Below are 18,636 nucleotides of genomic sequence, written 5' to 3'. Positions count from 1 at the left end.
TTATATATTGAGTGTCCTGTTAAGGTATTTATTTATGTAACATTTCTTCTGAACATCAGGTAGCGTATTTTATGAAACATCCAGTAACCCATTTGGAGGTGTCGTATTTGCATTTAGCGATAGTCAAATCAGATTATGGGTTCCAAGAAGAGGCGCAGGATCGTCGAGTGCTAATGGTAAGAAATATTGTTGATAAGTCAAATCACATACTATCTACTTTTTGAGCGAGTTAAATCAAAATCTTTCCGTTAGCACAAAAAAAGATACGCCTCTATGGTTTTGACAATTTCACAGAAAAAAATTCAAAGCACGCAGACGTTACAAAATCACAAAATCAACCTTCTTTGTTTACCATTTTCCTGTGTAGTCATTTATAAGTTTATATCATGTCTTATTTGGTTTATTTCAATAGGGATTACTAAGAAGGGAACATTTTCACTAACTCAAAACATTATCAATTCAACATCTCTACGTTATCAGAGCGTGAAACAATATTTGATCTCTCACAAACGTATAAAAAAAATGAAATAAGAATATAATATGTTTTTCTAAGCTAGAAACCAACTCGGTGGGCTCGATCTCTGGCTTATCAAACCAAAGACATAAAAAATGGTGTTTGCTCCTTGTCTAGTTATATCAGAATCTCTTGGGCTCGATATGTGAATATTGTGTCCGGATAGGGCCATATGTCTCTGAGGACTCCTATATATCTAACACTTTATATATAAAAATAAGGGGATGAAGTTTGATTGTCAGTGAGACAACTATTTATCAGAGGTCAAATTAATTGGAAGTAAGCAATGATGGTTCTCTATACAGCTGTAGAAGTCCGGTTAAGCTAGACAGACATGTGCACAGCAGGTTTCATATTCAGATTTGTCGTCTTGATATCCTTAAAAAGTTTTTTCATGGACGTGAACACCAATCCGTTCATATAAAGTTATAGTTGTTGAATCCGTGTCATACTTTTCCATGAGGACTCAGATGAAATACTAATTATTACACGAGGTTTATTCACAAATGTTTACGTGTACTTGACAAACCCGAAGCAAAAGAACGGCGCTTTTGTCGAATTGTTTTACCACTAAGCCACAGCTAAGTAAAGGCTATCAACTCCAGATGAGTTCCAAGCCAATAAACAAGGAAAAGTCATTACCACCTTGTCATGTGAAAAATTTGCAATTTATTTTATTTATACATTAGAATACCATTCTTTGTCTGTAATATCTTTTATGTTAATGATATATTTCACATTTTGAATACAGGTGTTCCATTTAATGCTATAAATGGTTGGGGAGAATCTGGTGATTTCGGATACAGCAAAACAGTAAGAGTGATGGCATTTGTATGGGATTTTAACAGTTTTAACCACACACCAATCGTTCTAGAGCAAACCTCGAACATAACAAACTCCAGCTTTATATCTGTTCCAGCTGGTTACTCATTTCAAGATAACAACTATTTGCTTCTGTTTTCGGTAAGTGGAAATACATAGTTTTAATTACGAATTCAGTATTTCTAATACATAATTTGTACTTAGGGGTGCCAGATGTGAAGCAGGATCTGCTAACCCTTTCGGGGCAATGGGATCCAATGAGTTTGAATATTCCTTTCTCTTATTTGTTATTCATTTATTAACCGAGAACCGTTCTTTTTAATTTATTTTAATAGGTATTTCCCGCATGTGACATGAGTTATAATACTTAACTAGCTCTATGATTTGTGTAATCTGTACTGTTTCTTGGTCATGTAGTTTTCTATCACTTGTCGTCTGTTGTCATTCGTCTGCAACTTTTCCAAAGACCCTGTCTCAAACTACTGATCAGAACCATTTTCAACCATACTTTAAATGAATGATCCTTGTGGTATCTAGTGTAAAGTTTGTATTTTTATTTCGGCCACTCAACAAACATGGTAGCCATTGGTAAAAGTAGAACATAAGGGTAAAATATATTAATAATTTTATCTTGAAAACCACAAGAAATAGAGAAAACTGATAGGGCAAACATGTTCAAATTATTCAGGTTTACTTTCACAAAGGTTTTCAGATGACTCGTTAAAGGTGATATTGCTCGGAATGGACGATTGTTTTGCAAATTTTCGTCAATTATCTTAAAAGGTATCAACTTCAAATAGCAACAATGATCAACAATGTAAGACCTTCAAAAATACAAATATGACTGAAACCATTTGTAAATTTTTGAATAAAAATGATTAATAAATGAAGAATCAGAAAGAAAAAAATAATTTGGTGAATTGTTAAGTGGACTATTGGTTTCACTTCATTATACAGTAAAATCATCTTTTGTCATGGTTTAGTTTGATTTAATTTAAAAACAGTTTTTTTTATACTTTATCTAACAATTAGAATATAGCAAAGTGCTCTCGACAAATGGAACTGTAGAATTTTATGTTTCTTAAATGTGAAGATCAAAAGGAATGTAAATCATGTTCTTTAGTAAAGATTAATCCTTTTTTGGGGTCTATTTTCAGTTTAAAACAAAGAATTTTATAAATAAGTTACCCGTAGCACATTTATCAGATTGAAAGGATTTACCACAATGATTGAATCTGACAAACAGTCGAATTGTAAATAAACAGAAAGATATCAAAATAAGTTTAATTTAGTTTTGAATATATTTTTTAACTTTTAAAGGGCCTTTATTAGAACATTTCTGTGACATAATGAAATAGTATTTGATTTAAAAAGCAGGACCAAAATATTGTATGTAAAATAAAATTAGTTGTAACTCAAAAGTATTTCTTGATTTAAACAGGAAATAAAAAGGCCAAATCATCACTAAAATATTACATGAATTACATTCATACTCACAATCGGGAAACATGTACAAAGTCTACCTTTGCTTTGTTCTGTTGTTTCACCCAATGTTTATAACACATTTTAATTTTTAATTTTTTTTTCAAATTATAAAAAAGTCCTTACTCCACTAGAACTAAGCCATGAATGAAATGAGGCAAAATGAAATCATGCATCAATTATAAACATTTAATTTTCACTTACAATAGAAATACAATCAATCAAGAGATCATTTGAGCACTGAGCACTTTACAATATTCTAAGTTTGAGAATGATTACGCAATCGTTCGACTTAATCATGAAGAAAGATATTCTCATTCTCTTTCATATGCAAATTACACTTTTAAGCAAGTCGAATGCATAATAATTACATCTCAGTTGCTTTGTACTAACAAGGATGATCTGAGCCGGATCCCCCCTACCATATCACCCTATCTGGAGTTTCCATGTTCTGCATGTATTCCTTTGTCCTGCAACTTTAATTTAAGGCGGGAATGTTAAATACATAATAAAACTTAGAAAATCAAATATTTCTATGGAAAAGACTCCCTTTCAAAATTTGTGTAGAAAAAACCCAGTGTCTATGCTAAGATTCGAACTCAAGATCTTCAGCGTACAAATGCTCAAATCAAAACCTTACACCAGGGTGACAAGACAAACTCTTTGTTATTTAACAAATTTAAAGGAAGCAAGATATTTTCATAAGTGGGGCAAGTTGACAGACCTTTCATAAATTAGGCGAGTTGTCAGAACGAGGGCATGATCACTAATTCTAAATTTGGATATAAGTTTTCTTAAGATTAGGATATGTCAACTAAAATTCTTGTTTGTATTCAGTTCTTATATGCTTTAACAAAAAAAGTGCACTATTCTGATCAAGGTATGATATCTTATTGTCATATTTTTCTTTGTACAATGTATCTTTGGTGAAGTAAATATTCATAGTAAATTTTTACTTAAATCCGAAAATGCTCTGTATTTGTTTATAGTGTTTGCATCTTTGGGTTTGCTATATTATGGTCGAAACTCATATGATTTACATATAAGTACCATGATTTTATACCTTGATCATGAAGTGATTTTAAAAGAGAATAACACTCTTTAAGTAAATCAGATGAGATTTCACTCAAAAGTCGTTCTTCATACAAAACTGACTGTGTGCAATAACACAGTAAAAGGAGAATCTTCCTAATTCAAATGTAAAGGCAATGTTACTGGCACATGTATTTTTCCAGGGTAAATTTACGAAACTTATTGTGAATATTTTCAGAGGGACTCTTATCTATAAAATTGAGTTTATCCAAAGGAGAATTATTTTTTCTAACTCTAGCAAAAGATGATCTGAACACATCCTTATATATGTAATAAAAGTACGAACCAAAGAATCAAATGAATAAAAGTAAATGGTTCAGACCACTTTGACAGCTTTTGATAGACTAAGTATACATAACTGTGATTGCATTTTTCGATTCATTTTGGTCACTTAGTACAGTGAATGATAGTGGATAAATGTTTTAGTTTTAAAGTAGAACTCACTACTAATTATCACAGTTTTAGAAACACCAGAAGGCAGGTAATTAACATTTCTAATTATTTAAATTAGTATGTTTAAATATGCCTTTTTTTGTCTTTGAAACCTCGATCAACGTAGTTAATTTGTTTAAAAACATTTCGTTTCGTGATTTGATCATTTAAAAAAAAAAACTCTCTTCCAGTTCCTTAACGTGGTATTTGTATGAGCAGGGTATGAACTTTACATTTCATTTGTAACTTATAGAATTTCTAGTTTGTTATATGCTTCATACTGTATATTTATTAAGATACTACGTACTAAGTAGTTCTATAATTGAAACTATTTGTCAGTTATAATATATGATCACATGGGTTTGAAATTGTATAATAATCATGACATATGTATATGTTCCAGACCGTATGAGTATTTGGACCGTATGCGTACTTTTTTAAAATACTCATACAGTCGGACCGTACGCGTACGGTCTGGCTTCTATTAAAAAGATGGTCAGGTTTATTAAATACAAATGCATAAAGCAGATCAACATAACTTAACTATCATATTGATATAAAAAAAATCAATTGTAATTGAAACAAAAACTTTATATTTTAACTTTTTTTTAAATTCACGCTAATTAAATCTGTTAATCTCTTACATTTAACATGTCGATCAGTAATACATTAATTGAATTATGATCACTTAATTGAATTAGCATATTAATCTATTGCAATAAAAAATCATAATATCTAATAAAATTTGTAGATTTAGCTAACTAAGTCCTTATATTTGTATAAAGTAACATTCGTTTATAGTGGAAAATAGTTTTAACGTTGATTCAGCTACAATCAAAAATTGCTTGCCGGTCCCTCCATGTGATTACCATTAGATAACGCTGGTTCATTTCCCAATCAATCTATCATCAAGAGAAGATAATTAAATCGGTTAACATTCATAGTCTTTTTAAAAAATGATGAACGGTTCTTTAAATTGGTATGTAATCATTTTAAACGTTTCAAATTTATGAATTTATATTCGTACATCAATGTTTTTGATACACCAATAACAAAAACTGAAATATATTGAATTGATACACTTTGTAATAATTCAAAATTATATCAGAAACGTAAACTTAATTATAAAATAATGAACCTGTTAAGGGGAGAGAATACTCGATTAACTTTTTCGAATTGACACATAATACAACGAAATGTCACTCTTGCATACGAATAGAATATTTTAACTGCGCAATCGTCCCCCACCTTCAATGGTGATTCTAAATTATAAATATAACCAAAAGTTGTTGATCTATAGATAGTGAAGACTAATGAAAGCTAACCCACTGTAAAAATATTTTTTTGCAATTTTTTAAAACTTCCTCAGAAAAATGCTCGAGCCACTTGACTTTCAAAGCTCAAAATTAACGTTTTTACACAACATTTGAATAAAGTAGTTAAAGATTATTCGCTTCTCAAAGTGTAAGACGCAATAAAAATCGTATGCTTGCACCTTCCTACAGAAATACGGATTTAATTAAGTCCTGAACATTTCGACATTTCTGCATAGCCAGAAATTAGTAGTGGTTTTGCTAATTAATATTCATAATATGTAAATGAGAATTGTACCACGTGATAGTAGTTTGAACTGGACCGGCTTCGTATGCTTGATATCATTAAAATCTTTAAAACACGGATATTATAAGTTGCCCGTCACAGAGTCCTTATTTACAATCACTTTGATATTTCCGTAAAGTTGTCAAGCGGTCAAAATCAAAACAATGAACTCGAATTTAGTGAATTTTTCGTGCTTTCGTGAGTTTATTCTTCTTGAAATAGTGACATTTTGATTTTACGTTGGAACCTAGATTTCATCGACTACACATATAAGGTTTAGACTTGCTTATTCAAGTTTCAAATTTCACCCCGGCAACCTGTTTTTGTAATTACCTTGTAAGCCAATTTTCAACACGAAGTTTGCAAATTTGACGTTTCAGCCATTTTAGCCTGTATTTTACACTGCAATGTTAAAAGCCTCTCGCTTCGATTTTCAAAATAGCTCAGAAACCTGTATTTTTGCAACAACAGTCATTATGTTTCGTTTAAATGGTGTATATTGTTGTGTATATTCATTTTCTGCCCCGGCTACCTGTCTATCACTTAAATTAAAATTAAAACAGACATTTTTTCAAAATTCCCTATCATTTTAATGTAATTTCAGTGACCCGTATCCGGAAAGTGGCGTTGATTTCTGGATATGTTCGTATATTTATAACAAAACCGGTTTTAACCAAATCACAAGTACGTGTTTAGATCCGAATAAATACCTATTTCCCGATATGGTCAGGAAAAATTGCTAAATTTGAATGTATCGGAAGTAAATATCAAGTGGGAGGTCAATTGTTTTGGAATATTTATCAAATTTACCACAAAATGCAAATGCGAAGGAAAATACATGAACTGCATACATGAAAATGTAAAAAAATATTACGTTACTTGAATAGTGTCACCTTGGTCGATAGTACCAAAATAGGATTCAGATTTACAATTAAACAAATACTTAATTTCAATTGTTCGTTTGTTCATTTTATCTAATTGTAATGAATTATCAATAACAATTTGTAAAACTTAAAATCACTGGTAAAATAAAGATTGTGATAAATGCTTGTTTCAATTTAATTAATTACCCATATGATCAAATACCATGTATGGTCAGGTCGTACCGGACCGAACGTGTATACTCATACGGAGTATACGTATACGGTCCAAATACTCATATGGTCTGGAACATATATATTAAAATTACAACCTGCAAAGCCTAAATAAAAGTTTTTATTTAAGCAGTATTTTCTTCTGAATTAATTGTCTTTAAATGACGATTTTGACTATTGTTTGTACCTCCGTCTTAAACTGTTTCGCTAAAATTAATATCAATACTAATTTCAGCGAACATTTTTTTAAAATGATCTTATAAAAAAAGTTTAAATAGACCAGATCTGCAAATAGGTCAAAGTAGCCGAAATTGTCCGTTTACTTCTTTAAGAGTTATTGCTATTTAATGACGATTTTTATCTATTTTTTGTGTTTCGAGCTAAACAAAAGAAAACGAAAAAAACGACATGAAGTCTTTTAACTTTTTATATATGCAGAGCCAATCAATTCTTTTTTTTTTGGCAAGAGACTACATATGTTACTAGTGCACTATTGACTAAACCAGAACAATATTGATAATACTACAGACATTAAAAGGGTAATTGGGATGGAGAGTTGTCTCATTGGCACTCATACCGCATGTTATACCTTATTCATCCGTTTCAGATAAAAGCAGAAAGTGGAAATAATCAGGGCTACCAGTTCTATCCAGCTGGTTCATCCATGACAAACGGGACGACAAACAGTAGTAATACTAAGTTTGGGTCATTAGTTTATGGCTTTACTGATGACAAAATTTACTATTGGACACCTAATTTCAACGCATCAGGGTGTGTTCTGTTATTGGATGGTTTATGGGGTTCACAGAATCAACAACACTGTCTGAGTAAAAATGAAGTGACACTGATGATAACGTTCAATGTGCTAACAATATATGGTATGATAAAACTTTCTTGTTACTTTCTTTCGATGCTATGCATTTAAGCCAGTTTACATTTTATTTGCGCCACAAACAATATTTCATTTGCGCCACAAACAATACTTCATTTGCGCCAAAGTAAGATATCAAAATTGCACCAATAATACAGGTTAATAGTAGATTCAATATACATAAAGCTTAAGTTATCAGGTTATATCTATATAAAAATACTTGCATTAACCTGTATATTTTATGGCATTTTTCATGTTGAAAAGATAATAGAAATATGCATGTATAATAATATGCAATTATGACCCGTAGAAAATGTGAATATCCAAAATTGTCAACACGAGAAGGTTATTTCAATTAGGGCGCAGTCCGAAGAGAAATTAATTATTTAGAGTCAATTTTAGATATTCATCGATTCTAAGGGGCAACATTAGTTTTATTTTAACGAATTAACAGTGGAAGGTTTTTTTTGGACCAGTGAAAAAACACATACTGTACTATTGACTAGTATTAGTAGTTACAATCACAACTTCACGAGTTCGAAGTAGACGTTCGAAATACTTTTGTGTCTTAGAATTTCTCGTATGTACAACAAAGGTTGAATCTTTTAATCAAATATTGATGGTTCTAAAAAAAAGACCGTTTATATGAGATATCACCGGCACTAGAAGCATGTTCAAAGCCTTGTTTCCTCGTCACTCAATGGACTTACTATAACGTGACTCATAAATATTGCCATTTTTTTTTACTTTCGTCTGTGACGGGGTTTTTTTTGGGAGATAACTCGTGAACAAACCAAGAGACTCAAAAGGTTTTTCGCCAGTGCATTGAATATGGTTATTCACCGCTGGTGTATATATTTAGCGTAATTCGTTCTTCCTTTCAATTAAATGAAAATTAACTGAATTATTCCATGCCATGTGATAATGTGTTACTCAATAGAATTTGCCGTTTCAGAATCTAATGCATTCTGGGTAATATTTTCAGAAATGTACACCGAAACGTCGTGATTGGTTGAAAACGTCCAAAACAATGGAAATTCAACAAATGACGTAAAGTTATTTACCCATGATGCTTTACATTCTGAAACGGCCAATTGTTTATAATTTATGTGACGTATAGTAACATCAGTTGTATTGATATACCTAGAAAGGTGAATACAATGAAAGGATAACTACCTACCGAAAATACAAATATAAAACTGTATAAAGGCCAATGCTAGTTTCGAATGTAAAATTATCATCAACATGATCAACGCTAACAGTTATGGAGGAATTTCAATCATAGAACAATTACTAGTACAATTTCAATCTATAACTACATGCATATGGCAATATAATAACAATACTGGGTTTTTATGTTTTTAAAGAAATAGTTACGTCCTTCAAAAAGTCCTCACATGTATCATTACAATTTATGTTTATCTACGGAAGTAATATATAAATGCCATGGTACGTCGTTTCGATCTTACAGAAAGAAGAATCCATGACATCGATAGGATTGTTTTAGAATTCAAAATACATTATTTTTTTACTATTCATTTTAAGAATAATATGACAATCGTTACTCATGTTCTCACTCTATAAATTATAATACAAGTTTTATAGACCAAATGCTTTTTATGTTGCCCTTCACTAAAATGAAGTTAATATTACATTACTACGTGCGATGGCAAATTGTCTAATTAAATATTTATCCTTTACGTAAATCATATCAATATAATTCTGTAAACAAAAATATGTTTTTTTTTGCAGAAACCTATTCTATATCATATTCGGATTTGGATATTATCCATATATATTTTACACTCATGTTTTATTTAAATATAAGGAAATGTAATGTAACTACGTTATGCTAAACGTATTACTATTGTGAGCAATTTTCTATTTCGATGTTCTCCATCGATGCGTACTTTATTCCCATATTTTGATTTTAGAAAGAGTTGTGATAACAGGTAAATGTCTTCTCCAGTGACAATAACAAGTAAATAAATAATGTATGTTTCAATTACATGTAATAATATATATCTACGGTAATTGAAATACGATTATGGTGACAATCTGATCAAAATATACTGAGCCAAAAAAGTTTAGCAACAAAAATGTGAAATTTTATTTTCTTACAAAATCATAACAACACATAATTTTGATAATAACAAAATGGAATTATGACATGTCAGAAACAACATAAATGTTTATCACTAACATTCATTAGGATTTTCTTTGTATGGAGCGCGGAAGGGTCAAAGTGTGGAAATGAGTATAGTGTTATTCAAAACCAATTTCTCAGCCATGCCCTTAGTGCACCATTGCAGGATTGGCAGTCACACCAGCTGCTGCTCTTAGTCAATGCACAACTTTTGTGGCCGGAAAAAACTTGTCACGTTTTGATTTAACGCGAAGAAAATTCTCATACCTTGACGATACTTTTTTTGGTCTACGAGATATCGACCTATCCTGTTCAGTTGCAATTCGTCGAAATCTGTTTGTTAGTCTCTAAACTAATGTTTTATGCACATTGAATCGAGATGCGATGTCAGTAACACTCATTCCCCGGCATCAATCATTCCAAGAGCTTTCTGACGGTCATTTGTTATTAAAGTGAGAGGGTTAGCGCTATAGAACCAGGTTTAATCCACCATTTTCTACATTTGAAAATGCCTGTACCAAGTCAAGAATGTGACAGTTCTTGTCCATTCGTTTTTGATGCGTTTTGTTATTTGATTTTGCAATGTGATTATGGACTTTCCTAATTGATTTTCCTCTGAGTTCAGTATTTTTGTGATTTTACTTTTTTGTGGGGAGGCCTGTTTGAGGCTCTATGCATATTTTTCAAAAGTGTATGTATTTTTCTTACCAATGGTGTGTTTCTGAACGTTAGTGAAAAAAGAATTTTTAAATATCGTTTTTAAAGTACAGGTACAGAAGGTAAAACATCAGTTACACGTACAAAGCTGAAATGGCTCGAAATCGATTACCAGGAAAAAAGTATGATAGTTTCAAATTACAGGTCAAACTAAGGAATATATCAATGATGTTTAAATAATTTTTTTTCCAAAAACAACAACAACAACAAAGAGTGTTGCTAAACTTTTTTGGCTCAGTATACATATTTTGTATTTACGTTTACCTCTAATTTCATTTTTCGATTGTCATAAGTTCAGAAATAAGTCTGATCAGATTTGTGACTTGAACATTACCTTCTGCCATTCGTTGTTGATTATTTGTTCTCGTCTTGTATATGCATGAAATATGAAAGAAGCGACAACCATTAACCATTAAATAATCATATAGAGTTTTGACTTTTCAAAAGGTTAGTCTGATTTTAAAATCTTTTAAATGTGAGAAGATAGTGCAAGTTCTGGTATAGTTTAATGACTTCTGTTTATCCCGTAGTCTAGGATCAAACTCCGCTTCCTTTTACAAATATCCGTCCAAGAAGCGTGATTAAACACACCGATAAAAAGAAAAAAAACTTTATCAAGTCTGTAGAAAAAAATAAACACATAGGAAAACCAGAACACATATTTATTGGTACCAAATCTTAACCAAAATAACACCAAACGCACCGATGATATAGAAATATCCTTTTTCCAAGCTTTAAATAATATATCTCCCCCTCCCCCCCCTAAAAAAAACCTAACAAAATTGCAACAACCGTTTTGCTTGTCCTGGTTTTGTAACTTGACTACAATTTGTCTGCAGCATTTACTATTCTGAATGGATGAAATAACTATGCCAAAATACCCAAATTAACTATAGAAATATAATTAGATGTCATCTTTTTAGTAACTATAGCTGTAATTGCTTGTCCTATTACAATCTCTTTTGGGAGTTTTTAATATGACGCACATTTGCGACGCAATGGAGGCCAAACTGTGTGACACTCAAAATTTAAATATTCATTTTTGGCTCACTATATCAATATAAGAAGTTTATTTTTTGTAATGATAATGATAATGGCGTTAAGCGTCCATTGTCATATAAAATGCATAGTTAAGACGAAAAACTTTTTCAGCAATATGGCTATGAATCCTGCTTTTAACTGAACAGGCACACTGATACAAATTGTCAACGCTCTAGTTCACAAAGTAGCAGTCCGCAAGACCAAATGTCATCCTACACATTTTCTGTCTCCGAGCCAACCAATATCTCCCTTATCTTCTTATTGCCACCACTTGCTTAATGGAGAAGCAGAAACTGCCAAATGAACCGGTCGAGTAATCGATCACGTCAATTAACTAATTAATATTTTAAAGTGCTTTTTATAAACAACTGTTCATCCCGGGTCTCAAGGGTGTACTTAGGTCAGGTTTTAGAATTCGTGTCAAATGATTAGACTCCTTGATGTTTTTTATACTATAAGGTTAAATATTTTGCCCCATAACACCCAACTCTTTTTTCATATAAGACTAAATAGATCATGAAAAGTCATTTACAAAAATTTTAAAAGAATCTTGATTTTCTTTATTTTTGTCTGAGGCCCAAATAATACCAATGCATATATAAGGTAAAAGTCAGAGTTAGTCTTTTCCCGCCATATTTTAAATCTCAAATATCTCGAAAAGGAGGTCCATGAATTATCAATATTTTTAGTTTTTTATCCTTAATGAATGCTCTATCAGCTTATAGTATCAGTTTTAAATTCTTGATTTATTAGTTTTCTCATAACCTCACCTAAAACCTAAAAACATCATTAAAGTTTTTCTTGTCTTCATAATTTGTTGTATTATTCAGAAGAAATAATATGCAATAAAGCTGACATCCGTCCTTGAACTTTGATACTAATGATTTGACGAAAATTGTAACGTACGAATATTTGAAGACCTGGCAATTATCATCCAGCTAAAAAAAAACTTTATTTTACAAGGTGTAAATAACGAATACGTAGATTTTAGTTACAAATCAGCATCTTACAATTCTTTAAGTTTACTCATACATTTGTACATGTTTAACCGAATAAGATATAATCATACTGATATTGTATTCGGTTCATTTTAAAAGGTCGTACATTAAAAAGAACATAACGGGTACCAATACGGAACCTAAAGTAAAGACGTAGTAACTATTGTAAAGGGTTTATTTTTTCTGATGGAGAGAGCTGACTTCAGTATCTCTATATTTTGACAGGTCAGTCATATTTACCGTAAAAAAATTTAGAAGGCATCTTCAGTTGAATACTCTGTAATAGATTTTATACAATAGATATGTACAGTTAAATAAGTAAATAATGCCGCCATTGTTGTTCACGTTTCTGTGTAGAACCAGCATGTGGTGTGTTTCCATGTGCAGGTGCATCAGACAGAGGACCAGAATGCAACTGTACAGGAAGTGGAAAGGAAGGACAGTTCTGTGATAACGGTAATTATATTTTATCTAATAGTACATGTTTATTTTATTTTTTAATTTAAAACACTTTATTCTTTAAATGTCAAAAAGTCTAACAAGATAAAAAGGAAAATCCTGTTACGAGTTATCAAGCAAAAACGCAGATTATTTTAGTATGAAAAACAAAACAAAACAAAAACATTTTAAGAATGAATATTGAATATAGTGAGGGAGGAGAGACACCAGAGGGACAGTCAAATTCATAAATCGAAAATAAACTGACAACGCCATGGCTACAAATATTAAAGACAAACAGACAAATAATAGTATAATGACACAACATATAAAACTAAATAATAAGCAACACAAACCTCACCAAATCAAGGGTTGATTCCAATATAAGGGGATAATTATTACATCTCACATTTTCAGATATTAATCAAACAAAAACGGGAGTAAAAAAAATCGGATTTAAAATAACACAATCAGAGTGAGACTAGTAAAAAACATGGCTTTCCTCTTAATGTCCCTCATGATCAAAACGCCAGTCCGGTCCGTCGTTTTTATATTCGAGTGTTTTTTATGAAGTTAAATCTTTAAAAAGCGTTCCGGACACACAATATATAAAACAAAAATGTATTTTAATCAACATTATATATAAAGGCAACAGTAGTATACCGCTGTTCGAAAGTCATAAATCGATTACGACAAAACCAAATCCAGTTCACAAACCAAAACCGAGGGAAACATAACAACTATAAGAGGAAAACAAAAAAACAACAGAACACGTGCACTGAAGTGAACAAAACAAACGATAATGCAACACACACAGAAACGAACTATAAGATAACTGCCAATTTCCTGACTTGGTACAGGACATTTTAAAAATAAATGGTGGTTTGAACCTGGTTTAGGGACCAGTTATAGTTTCATATTGTCATTGGCTATAGAATCCATCGTATAGATGAAGCGTTCGTAATGATTTATTTTCACTGCAACGATGAATAAACCGCATGTTTGCGCCTGTCCCAAGTCAGGAGCCTCGGGCCTTTGTTAGTCTTGTATTATTTTATTTTAGTTTCTTGTGTACAATTTGGAAATTAGTATGGCGTTCATTATCACTGAACTAGTATATATTTGTTTAGGAGCCAGTTGACCTGTTGATGACCTTCTGCTGTTGTTGTTTTTTTCTATGGTCGGGTTGTTGTCTCTTTGACATATTCCCCATATTCCCCATTTCCATTCTCAATTTTATTATGGTGCCGAACAATGAACGTGTGGAATAATTTCTCGCAGACAATGTAGTAGCATTTGAGTAAATGTATTCCATCCAATTTCATTGCCGCAATGAGAGAAATAACTGACATTAATTATCGATATACTTTAAAGTCATATGATACATGATTTACAGATGGTGCATGTATATTTTGAAGCTTAACAATGGACAATTAACAATAATAAAAAAACTGAAACGTGACTTACGTCATAGAACCTATTTTCAACCGATTTCAAATTACTAAACCAACAAGGTTTTCCCTTGCTTAAAATATACATCATACACTGTTTGGTTTGAAACCATTCTCAATTATGCATTTTTAATGATGTAAATCAATGTACAGCTCTTTTACATTGAAAAAACAGATGACACACTCGCATATTTTTTCGATGACGTAAATTCGTATAAATTTTCCCTGAAGGCATTGATTTGTACTTATTTATACCATATACGTTTATAGATGCTCATAAACAAAAATACAAAATATAGTTGTTACATCAAATATTCACAGTAAATTGAATCTACATTATAGAATATTGGCTCCCGGACTCATTAACATTTTATTAAGTGAAACTTGTATCCTTTTGTATAAATGAGAGTAAATGTTGTGGAAAATTAAAATTAAAATTATGTAGAAATCAAATGGACAATAGTCAATATCCTAAGTAGGACATGAACCTTATATGATGCAAACCTAACAAATCACAATCTGATTATCCTTTCATATTACCTTGACCTCGATTTTAATCCTTTATAATAATCTTTGTTTGATTAATTCACAATTTTGGATTGTCATCTTCATAACACGCTGCAGAAAATCTGCTTATAAGGGAGATATTTCTGTTATTCTATCAACATGTTACTAATCAATCTATACAGCACAGACAAATGGCATAAGGTGGTACTATACATAGAACTATATTCTGCTACAATTATATGTAAAGGATGATACCCACAGGTCATTATATTATACTTATATCAAATTTAACAAAGAAAATGATATGAAGTAATTTTTTGTCGAGCCTGAAAGTTAAGTTGCAGAAAGCTCGACATAGGGATACTGATCCGGCGGCGGCGGTGTTAGATTACTTCTTAAAAGCTTAATATTTTGGAAATGGGAGACCTGGATGCTTTGTATATAGATGCCTTATGTTATGAAGTTTCCGTCTGTCATATGTTCAGTGTCCTTGACCTTTTTTTCATGGGTCAGTGATTACTTGAAAAGAGTTAAGATTTATTGTAATTCTAAATTATATCTTCTTGTGAGTAATATGATTTCTATATTAAGTATGTGCGTTCTTTGAAAGGGACTCATGCCCGTCAGAAAGTTTTCATTTGACCTCGATCTCATTTCATAGATTCGGGAACAAGGTTTAATTTATTTTCGTTGTCAAGTCCATATATCTGATACTATAAGCAACATGTGTACTATATTTGGTGTATGCAATGATTGTAAAGTGTACATGTTTTACTGGCAGGTGTCATATGACGTTGACCTCATTTTCATGGTTCAGTGGTGAAAGTAAAGTTTTTGTGGTTTTTTTCTAATACTTTATGCCATAGGTCAACTATACTTGGTGTATGGAAATATTTGATAATATGCATGTCAATGAAATGTTAAGATAACCTCTGGTCAGTGAAATCTGTATTGGTAAACAAGTTATACAGGAAGACACTATTTTGCCATTACTGGAAAAGAGGATTTTAAACATGTTCGACACTATTTTAAAATCGACCGTTTCACAGATTGTAGTGAATTTGTGCCTAATGTCGTAACTTCAATCCCGTCCCCTTTTCACGAATGCCACCTTCAAAATTATACTTATTACCGGATGTGTACCCAATTCCGATGGGGTTAGTGTTGCTTAGTCTTGTTTTTTATGATGTGTTTTGTGTACTATTGTTTGTCTGCTAGTCTTTTTTTCTTTTTAATCATGACGATGTCAGTTTATTTTCGACGTATAAGTTTCAATGTCCCTCTGGTATCTTTTGCCTCTCTTTTGTTCATTCTATTATACTAGTCCTGTACACCTTTACCGAAGTAGATAACATCTGGTTAGTAAGTTCAGCGGTAGTATACAAAGGGATACCGGAGGAAACTGTTTTCGCTTTGATGGACAAAGGATTGGAAAACATGGTAGTCATCATTTAAAATTAACAAAATGGTAAAGGTTGAGGGTGTTTTGTTTTTGTTTAAGGAATTTATTATTTTCAACCAATTCAAAATGATATATTTTCAACTTTAAAAAAAAAAAATCATCTCCCCTTAACACCGATTATATAAGGATTATATAAAGGATGTCCACAATGTCAACGTTTGGCGTGTTATGAAGATGACAATCCAAAATTGTGAATTAATCAAACAAAGATTATTATAAAGGATTAAAATCGAGGTCAAGGTAATATGAAAGGATAATCAGATTGTGATTTGTTAGGTTTGCATCATATAAGGTTCATGTCCTACTTAGGATATTGACTATTGTCCATTTGATTTCTACATAATTTTAATTTTAATTTTCCACAACATTTACTCTCATTAATACAAAAGGATACAAGTTTCACTTAATAAAATGTTAATGAGTCCGGGAGCCAATATTCTATAATGTAGATTCAATTTACTGTGAATATTTGATGTAACAACTATATTTTGTATTTTTGTTTATGAGCATCTATAAACGTATATGGTATAAATAAGTACAAATCAATGCCTTCAGGGAAAATTTATACGAATTTACGTCATCGAAAAAATATGCGAGTGTGTCATCTGTTTTTTCAATGTAAAAGAGCTGTACATTGATTTACATCATTAAAAATGCATAATTGAGAATGGTTTCAAACCAAACAGTGTATGATGTATATTTTAAGCAAGGGAAAACCTTGTTGGTTTAGTAATTTGAAATCGGTTGAAAATAGGTTCTATGACGTAAGTCACGTTTCAGTTTTTTTATTATTGTTAATTGTCCATTGTTAAGCTTCAAAATATACATGCACCATCTGTAAATCATGTATCATATGACTTTAAAGTATATCGATAATTAATGCCAGTTATTTCTCTCATTGCGGCAATGAAATTGGATGGAATACATTTACTCAAATGCTACTACATTGTCTGCGAGAAATTATTCCACACGTTCATTGTTCGGCACCATAATAAAATTGAGAATGGAAATGGGGAATATGGGGAATATGTCAAAGAGACAACAACCCGACCATAGAAAAAAACAACAACAGCAGAAGGTCATCAACAGGTCAACTGGCTCCTAAACAAATATATACTAGTTCAGTGATAATGAACGCCATACTAATTTCCAAATTGTACACAAGAAACTAAAATAAAATAATACAAGACTAACAAAGGCCCGAGGCTCCTGACTTGGGACAGGCGCAAACATGCGGTTTATTCATCGTTGCAGTGAAAATAAATCATTACGAACGCTTCATCTATACGATGGATTCTATAGCCAATGACAATATGAAACTATAACTGGTCCCTAAACCAGGTTCAAACCACCATTTATTTTTAAAATGTCCTGTACCAAGTCAGGAAATTGGCAGTTATCTTATAGTTCGTTTCTGTGTGTGTTGCATTATCGTTTGTTTTGTTCACTTCAGTGCACGTGTTCTGTTGTTTTTTTGTTTTCCTCTTATAGTTGTTATGTTTCCCTCGGTTTTGGTTTGTGAACTGGATTTGGTTTTGTCGTAATCGATTTATGACTTTCGAACAGCGGTATACTACTGTTGCCTTTATATATAATGTTGATTAAAATACATTTTTGTTTTATATATTGTGTGTCCGGAACGCTTTTTAAAGATTTAACTTCATAAAAAACACTCGAATATAAAAACGACGGACCGGACTGGCGTTTTGATCATGAGGGACATTAAGAGGAAAGCCATGTTTTTTACTAGTCTCACTCTGATTGTGTTATTTTAAATCCGATTTTTTTTACTCCCGTTTTTGTTTGATTAATATCTGAAAATGTGAGATGTAATAATTATCCCCTTATATTGGAATCAACCCTTGATTTGGTGAGGTTTGTGTTGCTTATTATTTAGTTTTATATGTTGTGTCATTATACTATTATTTGTCTGTTTGTCTTTAATATTTGTAGCCATGGCGTTGTCAGTT

At 31.5% G+C, this 18,636-nt stretch overlaps 1 protein-coding gene across 1 annotated transcript in view; it reads left to right on the top strand.

The window, feature by feature from the left end:
- Positions 1 to 7,615: 7,615 nt before the first annotated feature.
- The window catches only part of LOC134726312 (polycystin family receptor for egg jelly-like), a 97,025-nt gene continuing 86,004 nt past the window's right edge, over positions 7,616 to 18,636 (top strand). Inside the window, exons 1-2 of the mRNA XM_063590713.1 lie at positions 7,616 to 7,913; positions 13,166 to 13,264. Coding sequence (XP_063446783.1) covers positions 7,616 to 7,913; positions 13,166 to 13,264 — 397 coding nt within the window. The remainder of the gene's footprint in view (positions 7,914 to 13,165; positions 13,265 to 18,636) is intronic.

The sequence above is a fragment of the Mytilus trossulus genome, chromosome 7, assembly GCF_036588685.1.
Source record: "Mytilus trossulus isolate FHL-02 chromosome 7, PNRI_Mtr1.1.1.hap1, whole genome shotgun sequence".
Lineage (NCBI taxonomy): Eukaryota > Metazoa > Mollusca > Bivalvia > Mytilida > Mytilidae > Mytilus > Mytilus trossulus.
This window is presented reverse-complemented; position numbering and strand designations above follow the sequence as displayed.